Source organism: Vicia villosa, linkage group LG3 (genome assembly GCF_029867415.1).
Source record: "Vicia villosa cultivar HV-30 ecotype Madison, WI linkage group LG3, Vvil1.0, whole genome shotgun sequence".
Lineage (NCBI taxonomy): Eukaryota > Viridiplantae > Streptophyta > Magnoliopsida > Fabales > Fabaceae > Vicia > Vicia villosa.
In genome coordinates this window covers 59,446,340-59,473,781 of record NC_081182.1, presented here as the reverse complement: position 1 = coordinate 59,473,781, position 27,442 = coordinate 59,446,340, and the positions used below count along the sequence as shown (strand labels likewise).

Here is a 27,442-nt window from a genome sequence, read left to right as displayed (position 1 = left end):
TTGTACTAGAAATGATCATAATGAGGGTATTTGGATCAATCCAACCGTCCGCGTTGTTAAGAGACGCGTAGAACACAATCCTACCAAGAAAAGAAAGAGACGTTAGTGATAAAGGTAATAGTATACATATTCCGACTAATTTGTTTTATTCAATTTGTACCGATTGTTTTAATCAATAGTATAGTACTTATTCAATTTTGGTGCATATTCTCGTTTTGTACATAACTTTTGAACCATGTATCCGTTTGTCGACTTCTTTACATGTAACTATACTATTTTGACGATTCTGGAGCTGCTCATGCACTTATCTTTACATTTCGGGACTGTTTTTTATCGGTTTTGCTTCTGCCCGTAATCAAAAGTCGGGCTTAGGGTCTGAATTTCGGAAAACCGACTTTATTTTTGAGTCCGTGGGGACGTTTTACCATAGCCATGTAAATTTCGTTCAATTCCGACAACTTTCTTTTTTGACGCTTATTTTGATTTGTACCGATTTCGTTTCCGATACACTTGTACATGCATGGTTTGACTTCCATTTGACTTGTATAGATTGTTAGCTTATTAATAGTGTACTAATGTGCTTTAGTTTGTTTGATACAGGTTCAATGGCTCCGGATGGAGATGCTCCTAAAGAAAACTCACAAGAAAACTCACAAGAAAGAGATGCTCAAGAAAGAGATGCCACGGATACAAATGCTCCACCTGATACTGAAGCAAAAGAAGTTGCACGAGGCATCACCATTATGAAGGGAATCGTTCGACATAGAGACCAAGGATTAGTATACCGTTTGGATTGGAATTCTGATAAACAAGCAATTGGTCCTAATTCTGCAAAGTTGACAAGCTATATTGGTACACTTGTTCGTATGCATATTCCGGTCTCCACAGCTAAATGGAATCTGAAAAGCGAATAGTTGGATGCGAAAAAAAAAGCGATTTGGGACGAGCTTCAGGTATATATCATATATGGTTAATTGTTGTTATTATCTTGACGATAAATTGTTTAAATTACTTATACTAACACACTATGCGTATGTTTTTTTGCAGAGGACTTTTGAGATACCAGATGATCGTAGACGCTACATACTTAGTTTGGCCGGCAAAAGATATAGAGGGTGGAAAGCTTTTTTGACAAACACCTATCTTAAGGATAAAGATGGAAACTTTCTTGAAGAGGCACCGGGACGGCCAAAAAAGTATGAGATCTTCATTGGTGAAAAAGATTGGACTGAGTTTGTAAATCAAAGAGATGAAGATTTTCGGAAAAGGAGTGCCACGAATAGCGCGAGAGCATCCAAACCCGCGTATCCATACAAAAAAGGGCGTATGGGATATGCACGCTTAGAGGATAAACTTGTAAGTAAATAGAAATGCATTTTAATTAATTGTCTAAATGTGTTTTATTTGACGATTTTATCATTCGTGTCAATGCATAGTTAGAGGAGACTAAAAGTGAGGAAACCTCACTTCCTGTACATGTGTTGTGGAGGGAAGCTCGTGTGGGCAAGAATCAAGCTGTCGATCCCGAAGTTCAGAGAGTTTTTACTGAATATGTAAGTATAATACTGTGTCTTTAATTAAATCAAATGTTTTTTAATATATAAATGGATTTTTAATGTAAATGAATTACAGGAGACCTTGTCGCAATCGGCATCCACCGATGAGGGGAGCGTACTTAGTAGAGCACTAGATGCTCCTGAGTATCCCGGTCGGGTGAGGGGTAAGGGTCATGGTGTGACTCCAACCTCTTTTTACAAGAGTCCTAGGAGAAGAAATCCTACCAATGAAGAAGTGTTGCAAAAGTTGCAGGAATTGCAAGCACAAGTCTCTGAATTGCAAAGAGATAAAGAGATGTATATGAGAGAAAAGTGCAACACTTCATCGGTGAAAGAAACTAGTGATAAGGCTAGTATCAACTATCAAAGGAAATTTCCCGAGGTAATTATAATTTTTTTACCTTTTAAATTGTTCTATTTTATTAATGATAATGACTTTATATTTACTATTGGTTTAGGGCATTTCATCTTGCCAACTATACTTATCGGAACCGAATTATCGACTAGTTGGCAAGGGAAAAGTGCACAACACTTTGGGAGATTTACTTCACCATAGACCGCTCCCGGATGGACACCTAAAAGTATCGGTGGATGTTGTAGTAGATCATGATGCGATGCTACCGGTACCTGACATGGTCTCAGAGACGACATTGCTGCGAGATGCAATAGGATCATTTGTTGCATGGCCCTCGGAGCTCATTACCATTAGTGATGAGGTATATTGAAAACGATTATGAATCATTTAGTTTTCGAATGTCAATTCTAAACCGTTTATTAATTATTTTTTACATTTTAATTTTAGACTGCTCCTATAAAACCCGCAATTAAGGGTAAAGGGATTTTACAGGAGGAGGAGTCCGTTGCATCACTAAAAGAGGTACATTTAAAGTGTTAATAATTAATCTGAATCTAAATCTGCATGATTTTATATTTTACCTAACTTATATGATTTTTAGGCATCCGCTCGGGAGTCACAACAAGTGACGCAGCAAGTTCGTACCGTACCACCCACTGGTCCTCCGAAGCCAGCGGGAAAAAAAGGCGGTGCTTTTGTGCCTCGATACCGGTCGACGCTCGCAACAATGGTTGATATGTCTGATATGAAGGATGGTGCTTTACGTGAAATCGATATGGATGAAAGTGTCTTCGGTATTGAATTCAAGTCACTTATTACAATTGATGACTTGGAGGAGATTTTTAGGCATGATCAACTAGGCGTCACTAACATGCACTCATACATCCGGTAATATTCACTCATCCGATATATTATTTAATTAGTCCCACAATATAATTTATTTACACATTTCAATGAAAATAATCTAATGTTTATTATGTTTTTATTTAAGGTTGCTGTATGACAGAGTGTTGCGCGGGAATCCATTGTCTAACAGATTCCGTTTCGTGTCTTCCGCCCATTGCAGCGGAATGGCAATTGCTTCGGAACCGGAATCAGTTAGACAGCGCTTAGTCGATAGATTCATGTCTACCGGCAATACAGAAAGTCTGCATCTTTGGGCGTATAATACCCGACCAGTAGGGTTAGTTTCTCATTCTTTGTTCATCTAATCTCTGTTTCTTTTGTGTATAGCAAAATTTTCATATAACCTATTGTTTTAATTTATAGAGCACACTGGTTGCTGCTTGCTATCAACCCTATAAGGGAAGTCGTGTATTATCTGAATTCGGTAAATGGTGAATGGACCAATTATCCGGCTATGAAGGACATCGTTGATTTGTAAGTGGGATCGTTCTAAATATATATTCGTGTATATTTATATATTTACTTATTTGTGGGATTGATCTAAACATATGCTTTTATATATTTGTTAATTAGATCAATACAAGTGTTCCGAAGTCAACGGGACGCACAGGTATCCCGAACTAAATCTAACAACATTACTTGGATCCAAGTGCAGGTACATTATTTTTCACAATTTTGCTTATAATATATTTATGCTACTTGATAAAACAAGACAACTATAGAATCTTATTTGTTTTTCTATGTAGTGTCCGCAACAGCGAAACAGTTACGATTGCGGATACTTTGTATTGAGGTTTATGAAAGAAATCCTTCAGGCAAATCAATTAGAGATTCCGCTCACGGTATGAATTTATAACTTAAGATAATTTCATATAATTTATTACATTTAACTAAATGTATCATTCATATTATGTTTTTGTTTTGTAGTACCTTGACGAATTCCGTGCTGCTGGGTACCCGAGACTTAAGTTAGAAGAAATAAAAGAGGATTTGTGTCAATTTTATATTAAGCGCTTTTTCATGTAGGATTTGTGTCGATTTGAACTATAATATTATTGATGTTGTAATGATGTATATATATAATTTTGGATATTATAATGGTATTATATTAGTATATATATTGTCTTACTGATGGCTGAAATAATATCGTCGAAAATAAATTACAGGTCGAAAATATTACAGGTTGAAAACATATTACAGGTCGAAAATATTACAGGTCGACTGGGAGGATTAAATTACAGGCTGCACATTAAAATACCTCATTTAGCAACGACAACGCTTTTAAAAAGCGCTCTTAAAGGTCCACCTACTAAAGCGCTTCTTTGTAAAAGCGCTGCCAAAGATTAATAAAAAAGCATAAAAAATAAAAAAAAAACCGCAACATACGAAAGCGCTTTTGGAAAAGCGCTCTTATAGGAGGGCTATCAGAGCGCTTTTTCCAGAAAAAGCGCTCTTAAAGCCCACCCTATAAGAGCGCTTTTCCAAAAGCGCTTTCGTATGTTGCGTTTTTTTTTTTTTACTCTCACAGGGGGGCTATCAGAGCGCTTTTCTGGAAAAAGCGCTCTTAAAGGGTGGCCTACCAGAGCGCTTTTTCCAGGAAAGCGCTCTTATAGGGTGGCCTACCAGAGCGCTTTTTTCAGAAAAGCGCTCTTATAGGGGGGGCCTACCAGAGCGCTTTTTGAAGCGCTTTTGTTACCTTTGCCAGCGCTGCCTTTCACAGCGCTTTTAAGCGCTTTTAAAGCCCATAAAAAGCGCTTTTAAAGCCCTTCCGTGTTGTAGTGGTTGAAGGCATCTTCTCCACGCTCACCGCACCAATTTGTTGTGAATTCAATACCAAGAACAAAGTATAATGCAAGGGAAGAATAAAGGACAAGGAAGAAGAGGAACACAATAATTTGTTATAACTGCTATTCTTTCACTTTCTCTTAAAACAAGATTACAAGAATAACAAATAACCTCTCTCACCCTATTTTAGGATTTGCAGCTTACAATGATGAGAGACTAGTATGCTATTTATAATAAAACCTAACATACTAACTAATGGGCTTTTTCAGCAAGGCCCATTACACAAGCCAACTTAATACAAAATTAGGGTTTAAACACTAAAACCTAATTTAACATGCTAACAACCCTAGCATCTTCGACATCTGCATGCTAGACCCATCTTCGACTACAACATGCACACTTCGACATCAGCATGTGAACAACCTTCGACTTCATGCTTAACTCTGTCGAACTGTCGAATCAAGAAGCTACCCTTCGACCATACTAGAGTTTGATCCAATATCTCACATTTAACATATCACGAATTTAATTAGCGTACCGACTCTATATACCCCATACGTATCGAATTTTTTGAGAGTCGCAAATCGCATACTCGAATTTGTACCACGTACTGTGCCAAAGGGAATTATGAACCGTGTGACTATGAATACAACTTTATATAAACTGGTCGAACACATAGATTATTAGTACATAACATAAAACATAAAACTTTGAAAGGAGGATACAGGATACTCATCTAATCCAAACGTTTGCCACTAGACCAACCCTAAAAGACCTATACATGAAAGAATCCATAATTAAGAAGTCTAGGAACATGTTGGATACATGAAAGAATCCATAATTAAGAAGTCTAGGAACATGTTGGAGGATATGAACTCCAGTTGAAAAGTTTATACCCTATCCTTGTAGCTTGTTTACAAATAAACCACCCTTAAGAAATGGCTTTTATTCTAATAATCACTCCACCTACATTAGCCAGACCATCCAAAGTAAACAACATAATACAAGCGAAATTAGATGTCTCACCTTAGCGGATCTCTTAAAAAATTATTAAACATAACGACATCATTATGGAATAAGTCCTCACGATCACACCCTAACCCATCTTTCAGTGTTTTTATGTGTGTCTGAAAATGTTTTTCATTAATGAGTTCCACTTGAATTACAAATAGAATGGTTATATTATTGAACCTATGACCGACATGTCAGTCATTGTTATGTTTTTTTGAGCGGATAATAATTTTGTTCATATGTACGGCTAAACCCATTAGCTAGCTCCAGTCTCAATAATACAAATGCCAAATTCTTCATACAAAATTTGTCAGGTAATGAGTTGCTGGGCCCAAAATATCCATGTCACGCCTGCACAAAACAAGGAGAAGCAAATCAAGACAAGTCGAGTAATTCATACATGCAATGCAAGTGCACGTAAGGAATATACAAAACAGAGGTGAATCGGTAACAGTTCAAATTTGTAGGAACTACCAAACACAAACACAGCCACCTCGTCTCAACCAACCTTCATGTTTTGGAATGTTTCTTCCATATGTTGGTTGAATTTGAATCCAACTATTTCTTCCCTTGTGAAAAAAATCTTTACTAATATATTTTGAGATATTAGTAAACACATTATTCATCTTCATTACTTGTACTCTAAATTCCAACATCTAATCTATTTAATGCAAGTCGGTTAAGCCACCTAGCTAGTACTCAGTTTATTTATTTTTACCCAGCCTTCATTAAATACTACATGCCCACTTTAAAACAGACAAAAATTTAATTACTGTTTTAATCTCAATACTTTTTTATTTTTACTTGTTTTCTAAAAATTAAATAAACTCTTACTCTCTCTCCGTCCTTTATAAATGTTATTTTTCTGAAAAAAAATTATTTTAATTTAATCGTCATTTTCAAATTTTAATATAGTAATTATTATAGTTTTGTCAAAATTATTCTTAACTAATTATTATGAGATAGAAAAAATATATTGAAATGATTCAAAATTAAAAAAAAAATTATAGATAAAAGAAAAATTATAAATTAGAAAGATATGTATAAAAAATTAAAATGTGACAAGTAAAAAGACTATAAGATTTTTATTTTTTTGGTTGAAATAAAACATTTTACTATTTGGTGACCTGACTTGGCCAATGTGTCATGGTCACGACTTGATGTTCTTCGCTGTTACTAGTAAAACAAACTCCGTGATTGGACAGTTTGGTTGTCTACGCAAAAAAGCTAACGGAACACAAACCGTTATACTCAGCTAAAAAGAACAAAAATGAAATATTAGTATTATTTATATTTAAATTGAAGAGCTGCGTATTATTCTTTAAATTTTATTGAATAAGATACTCAAAATAAATACCAAATCAAAATTTAAATTAATTAAAAATATCAAATATACAAAAATAAGTTGACATTATATTATATTTTAATAAAAAACAATTAAGTCAAAAAATAATAAAGAAAAAACAAGTCTTGCATAAGAAAAAGTAAAGAAAAGACAAAGGAATAAAAAGGTGCGGCTGGTAGAGTGAGATAGTACTAGTATACATAGAGAGAGACGTGGATCTTAGAGTGGAGGGTTGGCGCGTGGATGTTAGTGAAGGTTGTTTGTTTGTGTTACAAAGCAATGAAAGAAAATTAAAATCATCGGGATAAGAGAGAGAGAGTGTTATTAACTAAACCTCGAGTTGCAGATACTAAATCTTCAACAAAATATCATCCGTAAGGATCATCGATATAGAAATTGGGATTCAAATCCAGATCAATGAGAAATCCTTCGTCATCAACCGCCAAATCAGCATCAACAAATTCAAGGAAGAACCAGAAGAATAATAGTAACAATGGGAGCAGCAGTACTACTGCCGCAACAACTCCGTGTTGCAGTAAAGTAGGGTTGAAGAGAGGACCGTGGACAGCAGAAGAAGACCAAGTGTTATCGGATTACATTAAGATAGAAGGTGAAGGTCGCTGGAGAACTCTCCCCAAACGAGCTGGCCTTCTCCGATGCGGCAAAAGCTGTCGCCTCCGTTGGATGAATTATCTTCGTCCGTCTGTTAAACGCGGCCAGATCGCACCTGATGAAGAAGATCTCATTCTCCGTCTCCACCGTCTTCTTGGGAACAGGTAGAGTTTTTCTCAATTAGGGTTTCATTTCCATTAATATTTAGGGTTCTAACTTCTTAGTTATTCCCATAAATTGATAGATCTAATCTAATCAAAGAGATAATTAATCAATAGAACAATTTATATATATTCAGGTGGTCATTGATAGCGGGAAGAATTCCAGGAAGAACTGATAATGAGATTAAGAATTATTGGAACACACATCTCAGTAAGAAACTCATTAATCAAGGAATTGATCCCAGAACACACAAACCTCTTGATAATAATCCTTCTTCTTCATCTTCAATAATCCCAAATATTAATCACCAAACTACTCCTTTTACATCTTCCGCTTCTCCTGATCATCATCCAATTATTACTATGACTAACAATGAATCTGATCATAATCCCTCATCTGATGATCATCACTTAGCTCAATATCATAATGATAATAATCATTATCCACTCCAACAGCAACAACAACAAGCTCAGGATCAGGAGTTTAATGGTGCTAATTGTGATAGCTTAATTAGTGATGTTTCTGCAATGGATTATCATCTGCTTAACAACAACAACAACAAAGGGGATTACGATGACAGTAGTGTATGTTGTGATGATGTGTTTACTTCATTTCTTGATTCATTGATCAACGAAGATGCTTATGCTACACACCGATCAGAGAATGATCCTTTGATCTTGTCTACTGCACCACCGTCTTTGTGGGAATCGCCACTCATCAATATGTCTACTCTTATTTCCAACAAAAACCATGACGACTCACCCAAGACGGGACAGATTCATGATGCATAGTATTTTCATTTCTCTCAATAATCTATCTATATTTATATATAACTATAATATATATTATTAGTGCATGTGTTCATCAAATCAAACTCTCAGTTACCAGCTGGGAATTAATTATATATAAATATATTATGTGTGTGTATTTTATCATGCATTGTATTACTACTACATGTGTGTTAAATATTGTATGGGATCGTTATTTCATGCATGGTTGCATTCTCAGTTTGTTCTTGCTATTAGTTAATTATACATAGAAACCAATTCAGTATATATACTGATAATTTTCAAAGATTGAATAACATTTTATACTAACTCATTTCAGGTTGTAATATTTAATTTTTGTAATCAACATAATGGAGCAAAGTATAGTAAACTATCTGTAAAGTTTATTTATATATACTATCAATATACATGTCGATATATAGTTAATAAACTCATAAGTATATAATGATGATTGATTCATTTGATAAGAAGTTGATTTATTTTTCAAAAAATTAAGGATTCAATTTTTACTATCGATTATTTTATGTGAAGGACTCTTAACTCTTTGGTGTTGTGACCTTAGAATTATCGTATGTGTTTATTGTGGTTTTTATAAAGGGTTTGTTAAATATCTATTTATTACCTTTGATTTTGCACTTCATGTATGATATAAGATTTTTAGGTGTTAGAATATGGGTTAGCTATATCTTCACGATTCTTTTGAAGGGAAAATATTGTATATGTATATAAAAGAATAACAAACCATAAGAGATATAACAAATTCAACAAAAACAATAAAACAACAAAGAAGGATCTTTTACCTTCGTTGATTTTAGGGGTGTTTGAGTTGTTTCAAAATTTGGGTCATAGAAAAAGGCGTCTTTAGGCTTGATCTCAATATGGCATTATGTGATCTGAGCTATTTGGAAAATGCGGGATAAATTTATTTTTAGTCGGGAAAGCTTGTCGATTACTCACTGAATGTCCTCGATTGTCAGTTTGACTTGGAACTGGGTTCATGTTCATGCTTCATTATTTGATGTTGTTTCTCTGGTTGTCTGAGAGACTTGCTCAAGTAGTTAGGCATGTAAGATTGTGGTGGGAGTTCAACTACCCCCCTTTGAATTGTACTTTATACATGTGGTCGTGCTTTCCTTCCTTCAGCTTGCTTCCTAGGAGTTTTGGTGTGTCTAAATCTTTTTGGGTTGCTCGAGTGGTTGGTCAGGTTGTCTTGTGTTTTTTATTTTTTTGGCAAGTTTGTTGTTTTTCTGTGTGTCGTTTTTGTCCTTAATTTTGCCAGATTTGTTCCTCTTGAACACTTCTGATGCTTTTTGTTTCTTTTGTACTTTTTGCAAAATTTGTTTCTTTTATAGTAATATTTGGTTTCTGCTTGAATATTAAAAATAACAAAGGGTAGGAATACCCCTTACGAGGCCTTCGAAATACAAACAACAAGGTCAAAAAAGACGAAAAAGCAAATACAAACAATCACACCACCACCAAAGAACAACGGGTTAAAACCGATCAGAAGTATCACCATTAACATAACAATATCCTTAACAAGGACAAAAAAGGGAACACTCCACCCAGAGAGCGGGGTTGAAACCACTCAGATCACTATTGGCTCAAGCAAAGAATAAAGTTCTGAAGCCAATTAGAGATAGTGCATGAGTAAGTCGAAGACCTACCAAAATATCATTTTCATGACGTGAAAATGCTCTTATCTTCAAAGTCCTCTTCATTTATTGACGTACTTGAAAAAAGAACTGTTTCAAAATTTTTAATTAGATCAAACCGCAAAGTGTCAGATCATAATAAGACCACCTTTAATCCTATCCCCTCCAAGAAAAAGAATGATAAAATATGATTCTCTTTGACCTTCGTTCATAGTCGTAATGGGATTCTCGTTGACCATCAGGATCCACTTGCATCCCACTAATTTTCTATGAGGTGTGAGAGTGGCCAATGTCCATGTATGATTAGTCGGAAGAGCTTCATACTTAAGTTTCATAGCCTGTAGCCAATGTGGATTAGAGAGAGCTTGCTTGACTGAAATAGGTTCAACATGAGTAAGTATAGCCTTTGGCTTGGAGTGACCAATTTTTGCACGAGTTAACATAGGGTCATCATCAAATTGGTGAATATGAGGAGGAGAGGGATATGGGATAACTGGAGACACAGACTCAATTGAGGGATTCATGGTAGGATCCTGTAAAGAGTTAGGTTGAATCTGAGGGCTGATAGGTGATGAACTCGAGTGTGGGACGATATATCATTAACTGGCACTAAGAGAGATCTATAACCCAATGGACTAGGACATATTAACAAATGGGCTTTGTTCAGATGTACTAAGGAACAAGGAATGGACTCAGAGGTTCAAGCTTGATCACAAGGTACAAAAGCATCAGAGGGAAACAAGGAAGGATATGGGAATAGATGTTAATGAAAGATAACGTCTTTGGAAATGTAGACATTGTCTTGTTTTCTCAAGCATTTGTAGCCCCCTTGTTGAGGTAAATGCTATACGCACTCTCGACTCTTAAATTCCAACTTATGTTTGTTGTAGGGACGAGTATACGGAAAGCAAGAGCAACCAAACACTTTAATGTGTCATATATAGGATACTTGCGATACAAAGCATGGAAAGGTGTCTGAAAGTGGGCAAGACTCGAGTAGGTAACCTATTGATGACATGAATTGAAGAATCAATATTGAAGTGGAAGAGAAGCATGAGACAACAAGGTGAGACTCATTTTCACAATATGCCTATATTTTCGTTCAACTATACCATTTTGGTGAGATGTGTGTGGACTACATGTGAGCTTATGAGAGATACCTAACTAAGTTAAATATTTGGTGAAAGGCCTAAACTTTCTCCCATTATTTGATTGCAAGGTTTTAATGATAGTATTGAATTGAGTTTGAATAAACTTGAGAAATAATTTGAAGGCATGAAACATTTCAGACTCGTGTTTTAGGAAATATATCCAATTGTACTTTAAGTGAGCATCAATAAAAGCAACATAGGAAATATAGAAAGAAATATATCCAAGGGTCTTAGTTGTGAAGTTTAAAATTTCAAAGTTTAAACACTTTTAGTACAAATTTTCTAACGTGTTTGTGACAATAATTTAAATATTGTATATATAAGTTGTAACACTTAAAAAAATATGTCCTAAGAATTCATCTTTAGAAAATTTACATAAATAATTTTAATTGAATTTTTTCCACTAATAAATCGTTTAAATTTGTACTAATAGTTGTCCTCTTACTTCAATCATATATATGTTTAGCAATATCTATACTATCAAACTCTTTTATTAATAATTCACTCTTTGTATTTTCATCAATGTCTGAGTTATCAACTTCGTCTATATTTTTTAAATTCTTCTACTAAATATCTATTTTCATTTTTGTTTAAGTTGTTAGTTTCTATATTATTAACTTGTTCATTGAATAAATAGTTATCAATAAAAGTCAAACATGATAAACAATAAAATTAACCAATAAAAATTTAAAAATAAATAAAATGAGAAAATGCTATATAAATAAACCTATTTTGTATTTTCGTAGTACTTCTTTGCTTTATTTCTTGTTTTGTTTCATTTTCTCAATTTTTATTATGATACCTCATCTTTTTCTGTATATACGCGTGCATGCTTCAAATAATTTCCCCAAGCCAGAGAGTAATAGTATGCTAGTTTACCTTATGAGATCATAAAATAAATAGAGAAAGCAAACGATTGCATCGTTGAGAATTGCCGTACTCTTGACTCTTGAGTTTTTGTATAGAAGAATTCTTCTCTTTGTCGCTTGTTAATTTGTTTTGATAGTGTACGTGTTGCATTAAGTAGAGGTCACGTCAATGAATTCTTCCGTGTTGAAGCAGTCAACGACATTTGTAGATCTGCATCACAATATTATAAAATAAATAAAAAGAACGGTACACTCATATAGTAAATTATTTTTACATTGTCAATTAAGTACTAGTATAATGTTAAATTAGACTGTAAATTTTATTTATTTGTATAATTTAGCACCATAATCAGTAGGGATGTGATTTTTGATTAATTGAGGAACTAGCAGCATGTAGTAATCGGTTACAACAATGTTGAAAGTCCTACAGTTTAGGAGGGCCGAAAATTGCAGCCGATGAAGTCCAAGGTGAGAAAAATGTGAGAAGATCAACAAGGCAAAGAGGCATGCTTGCAATATTGCAAGATTGTGAGTTGTACGTGGATAATGAAGTGAAGTAAATGATAATGGTGATCTTGTTCATTTTTCACTCATGGTTGAATCAGAATCGATAAAAATGTAGGAGGTCTTGAGTGATCCAAAATGGATATGTCAATAAAGAAGGAGCTAGAATCAATTAAGAAAAATAAGACATGGAAACTAGTTAATCTACCTCAAGGAAATAAGTCAATTGGTGAAAGGTGAGTGTACATAGTGAAGGAAAATCTCAAAGGTGAAGTAATTAAGCACAAGACTTGATTAGTGGCAAAGTGATTTTTTGTAAAAAGAAGGCATAAACTTTAAAGAAGTATTTGCACCATTGGCTAGAATTGAAACCATAAGGCTAGTTATTGGAATTGTGAATAACAACAATGGTCTATCTGCCAAATAGATGTCAAATATGTGTTTTTGAATGGTTCATTAGATGAGGAAGTGTATGTGGCACAACCACTTGGTTTTGTTGTGAAAAATCAGGAATCCAAGTTTTATAGATTAGGGAAGGATGGTGTGTATGTGAAGAAGCATACGAGTAAAGGAGTGGTCATTCTATGTTTCTATGTTGGTGATTTAATTATTACAGACAATAATGAAGGTTGCATTATTAAATTCAAACTGCTAGTTTGAGATGACCGGCCTTGTTCTCATGATGTATTTCCTTCGCATTGAGTTTCACAAGCCCAAAAGGGGTCGGCTCATGCATCAAAGGAGGTTTACACTTTAGATATCGAAGAAGTTTGAAATGGAGCATTGTAATGTGGCAATTACCCATATAGAACCAAAGTTGCAACTATAAAAAATGATGTGGAAACCCTTTCCATTGACGAATTACAAAATAACTTGCTTGTGTATGAACAAAGAATGAAGGGTCAAAGAGACTTCATTGAAGAACGGGGATTGAAAAATCTCCAATGCATGAAGAGAAGCTGGGAGAGGCAGAGGAAGATTTACTGTTCCAGGTCGTGGAAAAGGTATACAAAACAGAGAATTTGTAGAATGATAAAAGTGTCATAAGTTAAATGAATATCAAAGTGAGTGCCCTAAATGCGAGGACAATGAGAATTATGCTTAATTAAATGATAAGAAAGATGATCTTGATGGCAAAAAGTGAATCAAGAATGTATGCTAAAAAGAAGTATGGTATCTAGACTTTGGATGCAACAACTACTTGGTTAGAACTAACGCTTGTCTCTTCGAGTTTGACGAAAAATTTAGAAAAACTGACAAATTAAGAGATAACTCCAAGATGTTTGTTATAGGGAAAGGAATGTGAAACTATGCATTCGTGGAAGAACACATGTGACCAGTGATGTATACTACTTGGTTTGAGAAATAACCTTTTCAGCGTTAGACAACTAGAGCAGAAGAATCTTACTATTGTGTTCAAACATGACACTTGTTAAATCTTTCATGAAAAGAAAGGCTTGATTCTAACCACTAAAATTTCTCAAAATAGAATATATGACATCCATGTGCTAATTATCATGCCAATGTATTCATATAACCAAGAAAATGACATCTCAATTGTGGCATCTCGGATATGGAAGGGTCTAACACACTAGTGAAGAAAGAAATGGTGAAGTGTTTGTCAAACCAAATGGAAAAAGGTGCATTGATTTCTTGTAAGCCACACATGGATCCTATTTCAAAACAAGTAGTTTGGAGAGCTAGTGTGAAACTAGAGCTTTTACATTCTGATATTTGTAGGTCAATCAAACCTGAATCAATTGAAGGAAACATATTTATTTTCACCTTTAAAGATGACTTTAGCAGGGAAACATGGATTTACTTTTTGAAATAAAAGTCGAGTGTTTTTTATATTTTCAAAGTATTCAAGGCATTGGTTGAAAGAGAATCTAGTTTTTGATTCAATGTCTTAGAATTTATAGAGGAAGAGAACCAACTATAAAATATGCTCCATAAAAAAATTGGAGTATCTAAGAGAAAAATAGAACACTCATGAACATGGTCAAGAGTATTTTGTCATGAAGAAGTGTTCCCAAATATTTCTGGCCTGATGCATTGAAATGAACCACCTATGTCATGAACCAAAGTCATACCCTTACAATAAAGAATATGACTCCTGAGAAAACTTGGAGTGGATCCAAGCCTCTAGTGCATCCCTTTAGAGTGTTTGGTAGTGTGACTCATACTCATGTACTTGACACTCATAGGAAGAAACTTTATGAAAAAAGTGAGAAGTGTGTTAATCTTGGGGTTAGTGAAGAATCTAAGGCCTACAAATTTCCGTATATTATTTTTATTTATTTGCGAATCAAACACATCCCATTTGTTGCTTATGAAGTTTCGATAATCATAATCTGGATTCTAGGTAACACCTTCCCTCACATTTAAAATTTTGTCCATTAAACAACATATAAATACATAATGTAAAGCCTTGGATTTGAAACATTTACTTGGAAAAAAATGTTGTGATATAAGTGTGAGTTAGAAGTATCACGTTGTTTGGATAAGTGGAAGTTTAATATTTTACAAGATTCGTATACTTAATTAATCACTGTCTTAAAATTTTAGGTGAAGAGGTAATATCTCTTTCCTTTATATTGTTTCTCTTAACTTAATATGGATGTTCCACTTATAGCTCATCCAAAATTTAGCCAACATAATATCCATGGCACCATTTGTCAACGTCGTATATACTTAACTTTCTATAAGAATGCACATTTTTAATATATATTTTTAAAATATCTCTCGCGTATATCCGGCTTAGTATTGAAATGTCCAAGAAGAGGTGTCCTGTTGTCAGGTGTCAACGGCGGCACAAGGTGTTTACCTCCCCCCCCCCCCCCCCCCCCCCCCCCCCCCCCCCCCCCCCCCCCCCCCCCCCCCCCCCCCCCCCCCGAGTAGCCCCAACAAATGGTATCACGAGTCTTAGATTCAATAAAGGGACCAACTTAGTATCGAAATTCCCAAGAAGAGGTGTCCCGTTGTCAGGTGTCAACGGCGGTACAAGTGTGAGGAGGAGCATTGTGGACTCACACTTGAGAGAAAGTGTCAGAATAATAATGCAAGTGTGAGTAATTGAGAAAATAGTCTCACATTGGATAAGAATTTGGTGACTTGAGAACCCATTCACCTATCACATTAAGATAAGTGGTGTGTCTCTCACAAAAGTATCTAGTCTTACACTATGTATCAATGTTCCTTATAACTCCCCCAAATCCAACAGTTATGTTTGATTTTTTTAATTACTACATCGTACCGAAAAACAGAAATAGTTCATAAATTCGTACTATAAAACTAAAGGGGTTGCTTGTCACACATTATATGTTTCTCACAAATTCTACAAAAACTTTAAAATGTTCATGTCATGCAATTAACTTCAAAAAACACATACATTTTTGTTTAGTTGAACTCAAACAAAAAACTCAAAAAAGTGTCTCGAAAATAATATATAGACACAATCATTTCTTAAAGGTTTATTTAGTTAGAAAGTTTGTGTCTAACAACTCATGTCTAATTGGTTTCATTTCAACTATAATTAGAATATCTTTATAACCTAAGCGTAGTTTATCCATGAGTATCAGTGTCATTCTTTTGTGGATCTGAATCCTCTCTAGTTTGATAGTTCCTTAGATTCATTCGATTTATCTAAGTTATTGGATTAATCTAATGACCACGAAAAAAAAGAAAAAAAAGAGTTCAAATCATTAAATGTAATTTCAACAATAAAAAAACGTAGGAAGGAATTTGATTATTTTTTTCACAATTATGAGCGTCCTTGTTGTTACATTGTTATATTTATCAAATTGACTATTCTAATCATGGTTCTATTATCGGAAGTAGATCTTCTAACTTTAAATATTCTACCTTCCTCTAACTTTAGGCAATTTTTAGGAGAGAGAAGTGAAAAAAAGATGAAAAAAAGGAGTGAAAAACATGAGAGAAGGAGATAGAATACATTTTCAGAGTGAGATAGAAGGAAAGTCAGGTTACAGTTCTCGCACTAAAGTTAGATATCCTCTTCCTCTATTATCATATTGAGAATTATGAGATGAGTGTGTCAAAATTCATATTCATTAAAAAGATATAAAACATGAATACTAATACTCATGTGGTAACATATTAAAAAAATTGAAAAAAATATTTAAAAAATGTATATTATATTTTTATTTATAGGCTCAATCATCTAATCTAATTAGTTGAAAAATTAAATCTTAATTAATTTTTAATATACTAATTGATTTGATTAATGTCAACAATTTATTTAATATTTTTAGTGTTTCGCAGGTCTGTGATGATCTTTGATGAAATTTTCTTTCACTTGATCGATTGAATACTAATCGAGAATAGATTGGTCGAGTGATTTTACTATTTGACGACTTTGATCACTTTAATATAATTGGAATATATATGAATGGTTAAAATAACTGTTTTGAAGAGCACTAATGTTTGATTTCAAAAAAAAAAATAGAGAGAGAAAGTAATCAAAATTATTAAATAATAAAATCACTCAATTTTTATTCATACATAATCATCTTTGTACCCAGGGGCGGTTCTAGAGCCCAGTTAGCCCGGACTCAACCCCTATTTTCTTTGTACTCCTCTGACTTAATAGTCGATTTTTAGACAAAATTATGGACAAAATTAATAAAAAAATAGGGTGTAAAAATTAAAACAGAAGAATAATTAATGGGGTAAACTTTTTGCCCAGACTGTCTATAATTCCTGACTCCGCCACTGTTTGTACCCAAGTAAAGTACATATTTCTGGTACTTTATAAGACTTTCCAGTTATATATTATTGTATAATTATTTTATCAGACTGTTAGACTAACTTCATAAACTTTCGGGAATTAAAAAAATTAGAATTATTTTAACCCATTTTTCTGATCATTAGAAGAAATCTCTCCAAAAGTTATTTTTCGAAAATGAACGTTTCTAATGCTATTTTTGACGTATTTCTTTGAGTTTTTTTTGCTTAAGGCCCTATGAACAAAAAGTGTACTAATGTTAATTTCTAAGACACATTTCATTTCTTAAACTATTTAGTTCCATTATCCGAAATTGAAGAAACAATAAAAACGCCAAAATCCTTAACTATGAGGTTACATGATTAGTCATACCCCAACTAATGAAACTATATTAAAGAACCAAACATTGATTCCAAATTAAAATACGTCTAATATTGAAATGTTATGTACCTTTCATCTCTTTTGGCTTACACCTTCATTTTCATGTCTCAGCACCAAACTCAAAGGTCCATAGTTTCTGAAAATTTCAAAATATTAAGCAATTTCAGTTAAGTAGCATCATGGAAATATAAGATAATTCAATCATACTCATGTGTAACATAGGAAGAAATGGTACCTGTGTATGTATCTGGTTGAGAGAGAAACTCATTTCACTGGTAGAGGCAGAGCAAGTGTCAGCAAGAATAGATAGTTAGTTAGTTTGAGTTGGTGTAGTAATCCGAAAAGAATAGAAAAAAAAGAAAGCAAGAAAATATGTAATGTGAGATTTGACCGTTAGATTTGGTAGTCTCAAAACTAGGAATGTAAGATTCATTAACCACGGCAGTGAAAGACCAACCAAACGTTCTCGGACCAACCAACCCAACGTTCCTTGTCACAAAGTCTATAAAATCACTAACAGAAATTAGTACCAACATCCTTCTTTGCACACGATATCGATCATACAAGTAGGTATCCATTTGTCACAACAATTTTCTTTTTGAATATTAAGATTTAATAACAATGCCAAAATCCCCACCAACTTTTCTAATATTTGACTATTCAGTTTGTAATATAGTTTTTCAACCAACATCCTTAATTCTATTACCAGGTTCAACTAGGCATAATTTTCCCCGTTCTCTATCCCAATCTTCAACGAAGATAAAAAATGTTCTCTATCCCAATCTTCAACGAAGATAAAAAATTGAACCTTCAATGGGTTTGAGTAATCTAATTAATTTGTAAAATAGGAATAAGTATCAAAATAGATTTTCCCTATCAAACTCGAGAGATGGATTTGGGTACCTTTCATAATCTAAAATTTCATAGTGAATAAATATTGACAAAATAATCCATTAAAATAGTTTCAACCCGAAGAAAAAATAAGAATCAATTAAAATAATTTCAACCCAAAGAAAACTTGGCGTCAAATGAGAGTAAATTAAGTTGAGATAGTCCTAGTTCATATCTATTTCAAAAAAAAAAACTTGAATAGGCTATTGTTCCCAATAAGTTAGCAAGTTATGATTTTGATCCCTAACTATTTAAACCAAAATCAGGTTTATTCACTTAAATAAGCTTAAATATAGACCAAAATCAAAAACTCACTAAATTACACGGACTAACAAACTATTTAAGCCAAAAATTAACTAAAGCCAATTTATCAAGTTATTCACTTAAAAGTTACTAGTCTTATCAATGCAATCAAATTCAATTGAACGGCTTATTTTCGCAGCTTTTATGAAGGGTCAAATGCTACTCAAACCCACAGCTATTTTTTCTTCATCACAAAGGACAAGACAATCAAACACCAAAATCAGGTGCGGATACAAAAAATCCCATACCAATATATATCCTACTAAAACTAGATGAAACATTGTAACAAATTTCAAAACAACATCCACCAATAGCACTAATACAATTTCCAAGTCAAGCAACAAACAACCCTGATACATGAAACAACAAATTAAAATCTTAATCCATTGTATCAGAAAGAGTAGAAACCAACACATGCAAGTGTTTGCTGAATACTCAAACAAAACCAAGCATCTAATTGTCTAAGGATTCTCTTCCATTGTCACTGACTGGGGGATCTACTGCGGGCTGACTCCCTGGCATCACGGTTTGGACTTGGACTTCTGCTCAGGACTGGACCTTTCTCTGGACTCGGACTACGGCTTCTTGCAACCCCATTGTTGGGTGGAGAGCGTGAGTATGACCTCTCTCTGCTGTGGTGTGATCTTTCTCTACTTTGCCTCCTATCCTCAGGTGATAGCGATCTACAAAACAGATATCAAAGGCCTTATAGTCAGAAACATGAACACAGACACCAGCAAAATCTTTTGGCTAGAACAAATCCATCCAAACTTATAGCTCAAGTCACCAAGTAAAACATACTGCCAAGCAGATTGTACCGGCTTAAACTACAACGACATTTTAATGTAAGCAGTAAATAAGAACCAAAATAAAAGAAATGACATATGAAATAATTTGAATTAAATAGAAACACATGCAATTAAAATGAAATGTAACTAAGTGGCCACAAGAGAATACCTTGAATATTCCCTTCTTTTAGGAGGAGGGGAATCATAATCACGACTGCGAGAGTGGGTTCTATGACGAGGTGGAGACCGGGAATAGCGAGGTGAACGAGAATAACGCGGGGGAGACCTCCTTCGATCAGAATACCGCCCACTATGAAAATATAAACATAAAAAAGTATACCATCAGAATTTCACCTCACCTCATAGCTCTTAACAAGTTCATGATGGTATAGTAGTTGTCATTATATACAGTCTGAACTACGAGGTTCAAATACAACCTATAGCATTTAAACAGTCTGTTCAAATCCTTCCTATATCATTTATATGCAACAGGTATATAATATAACTAATATACTAATCAATGCGTATTTATGAGAAATGATCCCAAATTGATTCATTCAAAGCCAACCCCAATATCGAGAATGTAAATGAAGATGCAAATCTTACCTTCTCTCCCGGACCCTCATCTCAGTTGGCTTCTTTCGATTCTCCTCAGCAAAAACAACAGTCAGCTCCCTACCAAGAAGAACTTGACCATCCATATGATATTTAGCATCGGCAGCATCAGCAGGATCCACAAATTGGATAAACCCAAACCCACGGGGCTGTCTGTAAAAAAGGGGAATAAACGCAAAAAAATCCAAAACATCATTAAAACAGTGAGTATCCAAAATCGATACGAGAAAACCACGTGCAGGGAATAAAAGTTTGCTCCTAAGAAGTTATCGTAACAGTCCGTCAATGATATGGACAGTATAATAAAGCAATCAAGCTAGCAAGCACTAGGCTGCTGACCTTTGTTTGAATTTAAGATCAAATCTTCAAGAGTTGGAAGATCTTCATAATGTAATCAAAGTCAAGTTGCTTGAAATCTTCATTATCAATAACATCTTCTACTTACTTGATACATGTCTTCAATACTCTAAATCACTGATAAAAACCTAACAAACTTTGTCTTCAATACTCTAAATCACACTGATAAAACCTAAATCACTGATAAATTAAAAAAGCCCCAATAATATAACTATAGCCCTAGATAAAATTTTGAATTTTTGAAAGCAAACAATGAAAAAAAGGAAAATTTCCGGCACAAAAAACACAATCGAGTTATTTTAATTGAAGAAAAAAATTGATGATTTATAATAGTGACTCACCCAGTGTAATAATCTTTAGGAAGATAAATGTCTTTGAGAGGACCAAATTGACCGAAAGGTCTGCGAAGATCTTCAGGCCTGAAAGATGAAAAACAATTTCAATTGTTGATTCTCGATAAAAAAACGAAAAAAAATGGAAGATTTGATGAAAAACGAGAAGAAACTTGCCTACAGTCATGGCGGAGGTTGCGAACAAGAAGACTGGTGGGTAGATCACTTTCACGGGGGGCGTACCGGCGACGGGGACTTGGACTGCGACCTCCTCCTCCGCCTCCTCTTCGGCTGTAACGGGGTGGAGGCGATGGAGTGTAGCTTCTTCCTCTCATCTTCGATACTTTTCTTCAAATTCTTTCTTTCTCTCTCTTCTATTCTAGGGTTACCGCCGATCAAGTAGTAGTATGTCAGATTCATTTTATGTTGCTCCGACCCGGCCCAATTATTCATTAAGCTAGTTCCAACTTTGGGGCCCATTTACCCACTCTCTTCATATTTTCAAATTTCAACGAGGGAATTGCTCTCCCACCACCATGAAAATTCCCATAGTTGCATCTTCGGACACATTTATTTTTACGATTTTTTAGATAAAATTAAAGAAGCGTCTCTTTTACGTCAAAATTTAATTCTGAAATGCATCACCGTATGTATAAAAATTGTGTCTAAAGATACATCTCTGTAAATACCATTTATTCATAAATTTGTAGGTGATTCGGAGATGCATCTTCAGACGTTTTTGTTTCTTAACTCGTGCCAGAACTCTTCCCTCTTCCTCCTTCTTCATTTCTATAAAAAAGCTCTAAATAAACATTTCACCTCCCCTCTCCCAACCATTAAAGCATTTCTTCGTTGCATTGAAGCATCAATGAAGCTCTTTCTCCTCATTTTCAGAATCTCATAACATCGAAGCATTTCCTTCTCATCAATCAAATGCAATTGGTAAGTTTTTCGAATTTTATTTTTTTTATTATGTTTTGATTTGTAGTTAGTTTTTTAGGATACCTTAGCTATTTTTGGCACTTTGAATAGTAGTGTAAACGAATTTCGTAGGTTAGAACAACATGCGGTAAGGTTTTTGGGAACTATTAAGGCAAAATGGGTGGCTGCCATGAGAGACCATCGAATGTTTGTCCAGAGATGCATCATTGGATTTGCTCTGAACTATTTTCAGAGATGCATCTCTGGATTGGACTTAGTCAAAAAATTAGGTGATTTTGTGGAATTTTTCCATACACGTTGTTTATATTTGTCTCTGATTATACCGTGGGTGCAATGTCTGAAGACAACATTGGTTGTATTAGGCTCGGGCGTGTGTCCCAAAATACGTTGGTAAAACATGAGAGGGTCACATCGAGGAGCACGAGGCCACGAGTTACTAATAAATCATTCGATGCTCTATCTACTTTGAATCCCGACTGTCTTATTCTCAAAGCCGACTCTCACAAACATCTCGCGCATTTGATTCAGCAGAACCTAAGGATCCTGATACCTCTGTTGACCTTGAAGCCCCTGAAGTCCAGGAGGAGGTCGTTCCAGATGCTCCATTAGAGAGTTATCCAGGAGAGCCATATGACACACCCTTACTTTATAATTATGCAGAGCATACTGCTAGGCATGTATGACATGGAGAGGTATATTTCTTTTTTTTGAAATACATATGTTGTTAACTAATTAAATCCATATTAATGTTTATGTTTTCTTTTTATAGGAGTGTGATTATTTGAAAATGATTAGTCACGACAGGAAGATACTGGAGTTTCCACATCCCGTTGATGCTTGGTTCAATGACGTTATTCCGCTCTTGCTAGTTTATGTTCTTATACGTACGTGACCATAAACCACTGCATGTAGGCGACTTTTTTAGAGATGTGGCATCTTTCCACCTACATATAGGCGAGATGACCATCACTTTAGTTAACATCTCATGTATCTTCCCATCAGGGGGAGATTACTATACCACAGGAGAATCGGACAAGAGGAAGGGGTCGATCGAATGATCACCCAATTGGGAGCTAGCCTTGGTAGAGTGACGGAGGAGGCGACTTGCACTAGAGGTGTCCATGCTTGTTTTAGCTTTTTGGAAAAGCTTTTTAAAGAACATGTGAATGGGGATTTGGATGTTGTTGGTGATGATGTGTAGGTTAAGTACCAACAACATTCGCATTGAGGTGTTACCTCTTGTTCTTGGTTGACATGTTCATATTTGTGAACAAAAGTGCAACAAATATCAATGTGATCTACTTCAATTATTTCATAAACATAATTGTGATTCACGAGTACAACTGGAATGTCGCCTATTTGGTCTACATGTACTCGAAGTTGGGCGAGATTTGTCTTTGGAAGACAAAGAAGATGACAAGGTGATGCATGCTGCTTACAGCAATTTCTTGTAACTAATATTTTCATGATCCATTTGTTACACTTATTATTAACATTAACCCGAACCATTTTTCAAGGATGGATCATCTCTCACTTCTCTCGGATCATCGGGTTTAAAGTTGCGCCTAAATGCATAAAGGACTGACCTCGTGCAACTACTTTTGTTTCGGACATAGGGAATGGTGTAGTCGAGCTATTCAGAGTCTCCCATGAACGTATGGTACCATATGACATATGCTTTGCCCATACGAGGGTCACCGCCAAAAACGTCAGTTTAACGTCATTTCCTTATACTTTAGATGGTTGAGATGTATGTCATATCATATATATCCTTATCTTCCCGAGCGTGTGAAGCCCTAGTTTTCTTACTTGCAGATTATTCTGAGACCTTCCCAAGAGTCCGCTCATCTCACAGTCCTTCACAGTGACCTACAAGCGATACTAGATGATTTTGAGAGTCACTTGGTACTAGAGGAGTATCGTCAGGAGCCAACACATGTACATCGGGCTTGTGTTGAGGGATACTTGACATGGTTCTATAGGGTGTCACACTCTATCATGACGCCTGACGCTCTTGGAAAACTACCTAGGCCAGCTAACCAGGAGGTACTTCAGGTTTGGGATCAGCAGGTAGACAACGTGATGACAATATGTCGGCGTGTAACGGAGATGAGTATAACATCCATATAGCCAGGAATCTTTGAGGATGACAGTCCCCCGTTTTCACTAGTGGGTACATGGTTTCCGAGTTACTGAATGTTGTGCAGTACAGGCGATTGAGGAGGCGACGGTTAGACATACCTAGAAGTTTATATTGGGATATTTTTTTTTTTGGTATTTTTGGATGTATTTTCAAACAAATGTTATGCATGAATTATCTTGACTTTTTTATTTATGTATGAATTTTTACCTCCTTTAACTTTAATATAACTTTATTTTATTTTGATTTTATGTAAATACAAGTTAACATAAGTTGGCCCTAAAAAAATTGAATGTTTGGACAATGGTGATGTCCTAATATGATTCAGGGAGGATTTGGAAAATGCATCTCCGAAATAATTCCTCATTTGTATTTACCATGCTTTCAAAAACTTTCAGGAGACATTTCTGAAACACACCTCTGGATGCATCCAAATACCATACGGAGATGCATCTTTGTACCATATTTTGTTCAAAATGAGGTGAATCTCAGAATAACGCATTTTGGTTGTGATTTGAGTGCGTTCGGAGAACATCTCTAAATCTATAAAAGATATTTTTAGATTTTCAAAGGTGTGGTATACTTATATAAAGGTCTAATGAACAATCCTCTTTCAATGATACATTCTAAATAACTTTACATGGCACCTTCATTAGTTGCATTTTTACTATAATACAAGTTTAAAAACTAAAACTTCCATTATTCATTTTGTCAATTTTCAAAATTTTAAAAAAGATTTAACTTTAACCTCATTTTTTTAAGACACTGCCAACTATTTACATGTAAGCCTACTTATGCATTTATACCGACAATTTAGTACTCATACAGGATTTTTAGTAAAAAAAACTTATATTGTTACCATCATTTTCAAAATGTTTGATAAAATCACATATTTGACCTGTATTTTTACCAGAATTTTTAAAAAATATGATAACATGCATGCATTTTTATCGGCATTTTTGCAGTTGTTAGTAAAAGTGCATACATGCTTACCGATAATTTAATAGGTTGAAATGATAAGTCTGTAATGGATTTATCAATCTCATTATTAAAACAAACTCTCATGTCAAATGATTTGCAAAGAGGGATGTATGACCGTGTTTTGTCGTTACCTCTAAAGAGGGAGCTTTTATCAAGGTTACTAATATTTGAAGTACGTAGTACACTTTTTAGAGGTTTAATCATTAGAAAACTCTAATTAATCCTATAAACAAATGGTTTATTATGTGCTTAATCAATTTAACTTATGTTTGTCAACTAAATATTTGAGTTTTTAGCATTTTTGGAGAAAGGAGATGCAAATCAAATGAATTCAAGGGTTCCAAAAGAAATCCATACAAGAAAAATCTCAAACTAAGGCTCAAAAGACCAAGGTGGTTGTAAATGCACTAAATAATCAATTAGATTAAGGGTCTAATTGATTAGAAATAATCTAAATTCAAATTTGTCGCACCCTGACTAAAAATAATCGATTAGACTAGGGGGTAATTGATTATTGCATTGGTAAATAACATAACATCTAGTTTTCAATGGCCAACCACACACATTCATTGCCATTATTGATTAGAAATATGTTCTAATCGATTAGACATAGGCTATATAAAGTTATTCATATTCCTTTCTCTTCGTCTCATTCCACACTTCTCTATAAGCATAATTAAGTGTTTTAGAAGATCAAGTTAGTGACATTCATAAGTGAAAGGTTTTAGGATTTTATAATAGATTGTACTCGAGTCTCATTTGTCCCCCTTTTATGGTAGGGTTTATGATTTTTATGCCCGATAACCTTGTGCTTATCATTAGACAAATATCAGAAGACCCCATAAAGTACTGTATGATGGTTTTTAGTGACCAATTAAATCTAATTAGTTGTACTACTAGGAAAAGACCATCTCAAGGTTGTGAGAAATTAGAACCTTCTTTGGAGACAATTGTCTTACCGGGATGATGTTAGTCGATCTAGTTGTCCATCTGACAAATGGTTCTTGGGTGCTTGACCGACCTCGATCTAATATAATGTTAATATGTGATCACTATAAAATTCTGATATTCTAAAGATAAAAATCTAGCTACCTTTTCACTGATTTCTTTGATATATATATATATGGGAGCATGTCAAGTGAGAGCATTTTTTAATGAGAGATGAGAGGAATAAGTATCAACCATTGGATTCATCAAGAGAGAATGTTAATGCATTAATGTGACTATTAATTTCTCTCTCTTGATGAATCCAATGGTTGATATTTGTTCCTCTCATCTCTCATTAAAAAATGCTCTCACTTGATATGCTCTCTCTCTCTCTCTATATATATATATATATATATATATATATATATATATATATATATATATATATATATATATATAAAGAGAAACCAATCCAGTCCATTAAAATCGACAAAATCAAAAATTAATGGTTGTGATTCATTGTTCTCATTTCTCATAATAACCAAGTGTTCTCACTTGAGTCGTCCCCTATATATATATATATATATATATATATATATATATATATATATATATATATATATATATATATATATATATATATATATATATATATATATATATACATATATATATATATATATACATATATATATATATATATATATATATATATATATACATATATATATATATATATACATATATATATATATATATATATATATATATATATATATATATATATATACACATATATATATATATATATATATATATATATATATATATATATACTTCTCATAATGGATAAACTAAAAGAGCCAAAACTAACTACTAATATCTAATTTATCTGATTAACTATAATTTTCTACTCTAACAAACACATTTTACAACAACTTTCACAATCTCCAGATAGAAGCATATGGTGGTTGTCACCAGAGGACAGAGAGGTGAAATCCAATGCAGACGCAACAATCTTCAGTAATCAACATAGTTTCCGAATTGGTATGTGTATCCGAAATTTTGAGGGCTATTTTATTAAAGTTATGACAAAATGGTGTGATAGTATTCCACCTGCTATGAAAGCGAAAACATTGGCATAAGGGAAGCTTTTGTTTCACTTTGATGAAATGGAGATATCAAGAGTGTCATGAACTTGATTGCAAACTAGTGGTTGACAGTACTCTCAAGTCTCAACAGCTCTATCAATCATATTGAATTTGAAAATATCACAAGTGTTTGTATGCCACTTCTAAATCAATTTCCAAAATTTATGGGGGAATGTTATATGTATGAG

The 27,442-nt window shown here is 34.1% G+C and overlaps 2 protein-coding genes and 3 long non-coding RNA genes across 5 annotated transcripts; 3 read left to right on the top strand and 2 right to left on the bottom strand.

Annotated features, from left to right (window-relative positions):
- Positions 1-261: 261 nt before the first annotated feature.
- On the top strand, positions 262-1,545 carry LOC131655871 (uncharacterized). Its single transcript, XR_009299910.1, has 3 exons — positions 262-953; positions 1,048-1,356; positions 1,437-1,545. It is a non-coding gene; the product is annotated as an uncharacterized LOC131655871 (long non-coding RNA).
- A 1,845-nt stretch (positions 1,546-3,390) lies between these two features.
- Positions 3,391-3,912, top strand: LOC131655870 (uncharacterized). Its single transcript, XR_009299909.1, has 3 exons — positions 3,391-3,472; positions 3,564-3,659; positions 3,745-3,912. It is a non-coding gene; the product is annotated as an uncharacterized LOC131655870 (long non-coding RNA).
- A 1,517-nt stretch (positions 3,913-5,429) lies between these two features.
- On the bottom strand, positions 5,430-18,390 carry LOC131661600 (uncharacterized). The gene is made up of 3 exons (XR_009301197.1): positions 18,063-18,390; positions 17,897-17,963; positions 5,430-5,964 (listed from the first exon to the last, which is right to left on the bottom strand). It is a non-coding gene; the product is annotated as an uncharacterized LOC131661600 (long non-coding RNA).
- LOC131661598 (transcription repressor MYB5-like) lies at positions 7,153-8,814 on the top strand. The gene is made up of 2 exons (XM_058931192.1): positions 7,153-7,734; positions 7,869-8,814. The coding sequence occupies exons 1-2, from the start codon at positions 7,376-7,378 to the stop codon at positions 8,521-8,523; spliced, it is 1,014 nt and encodes a 337-aa protein (XP_058787175.1). The 5' UTR covers positions 7,153-7,375; the 3' UTR covers positions 8,524-8,814.
- Positions 18,391-19,246: 856 nt separating the features above from the next.
- LOC131661599 (serine/arginine-rich SC35-like splicing factor SCL30A) lies at positions 19,247-21,514 on the bottom strand. The gene is made up of 5 exons (XM_058931193.1): positions 21,291-21,514; positions 21,123-21,200; positions 20,416-20,577; positions 19,979-20,119; positions 19,247-19,704 (listed from the first exon to the last, which is right to left on the bottom strand). Exons 1-5 carry the CDS (start codon positions 21,446-21,448, stop codon positions 19,503-19,505), a joined length of 741 nt encoding a protein of 246 aa, XP_058787176.1. The 5' UTR covers positions 21,449-21,514; the 3' UTR covers positions 19,247-19,502.
- Positions 21,515-27,442: the final 5,928 nt, after the last annotated feature.

Coding starts and splice junctions, on each gene's coding strand:
- LOC131661599 (XM_058931193.1), bottom strand. CDS start 21,448: ATGAGAGGAAGAAGCTACACTCCATCGCCTCCACCCCGTTACAGCCGA. Junction 21,201..21,290: donor AACCTCCGCCATGACTGTAG/GCAAGTTTCTTC, acceptor TTCATCTTTCAG/GCCTGAAGATCTTCGCAGAC. Junction 19,705..19,978: donor AAAAGAAGGGAATATTCAAG/GTATTCTCTTGT, acceptor TCTGTTTTGTAG/ATCGCTATCACCTGAGGATA.
- LOC131661598 (XM_058931192.1), top strand. CDS start 7,376: ATGAGAAATCCTTCGTCATCAACCGCCAAATCAGCATCAACAAATTCA. Junction 7,735..7,868: donor CACCGTCTTCTTGGGAACAG/GTAGAGTTTTTC, acceptor ATATATATTCAG/GTGGTCATTGATAGCGGGAA.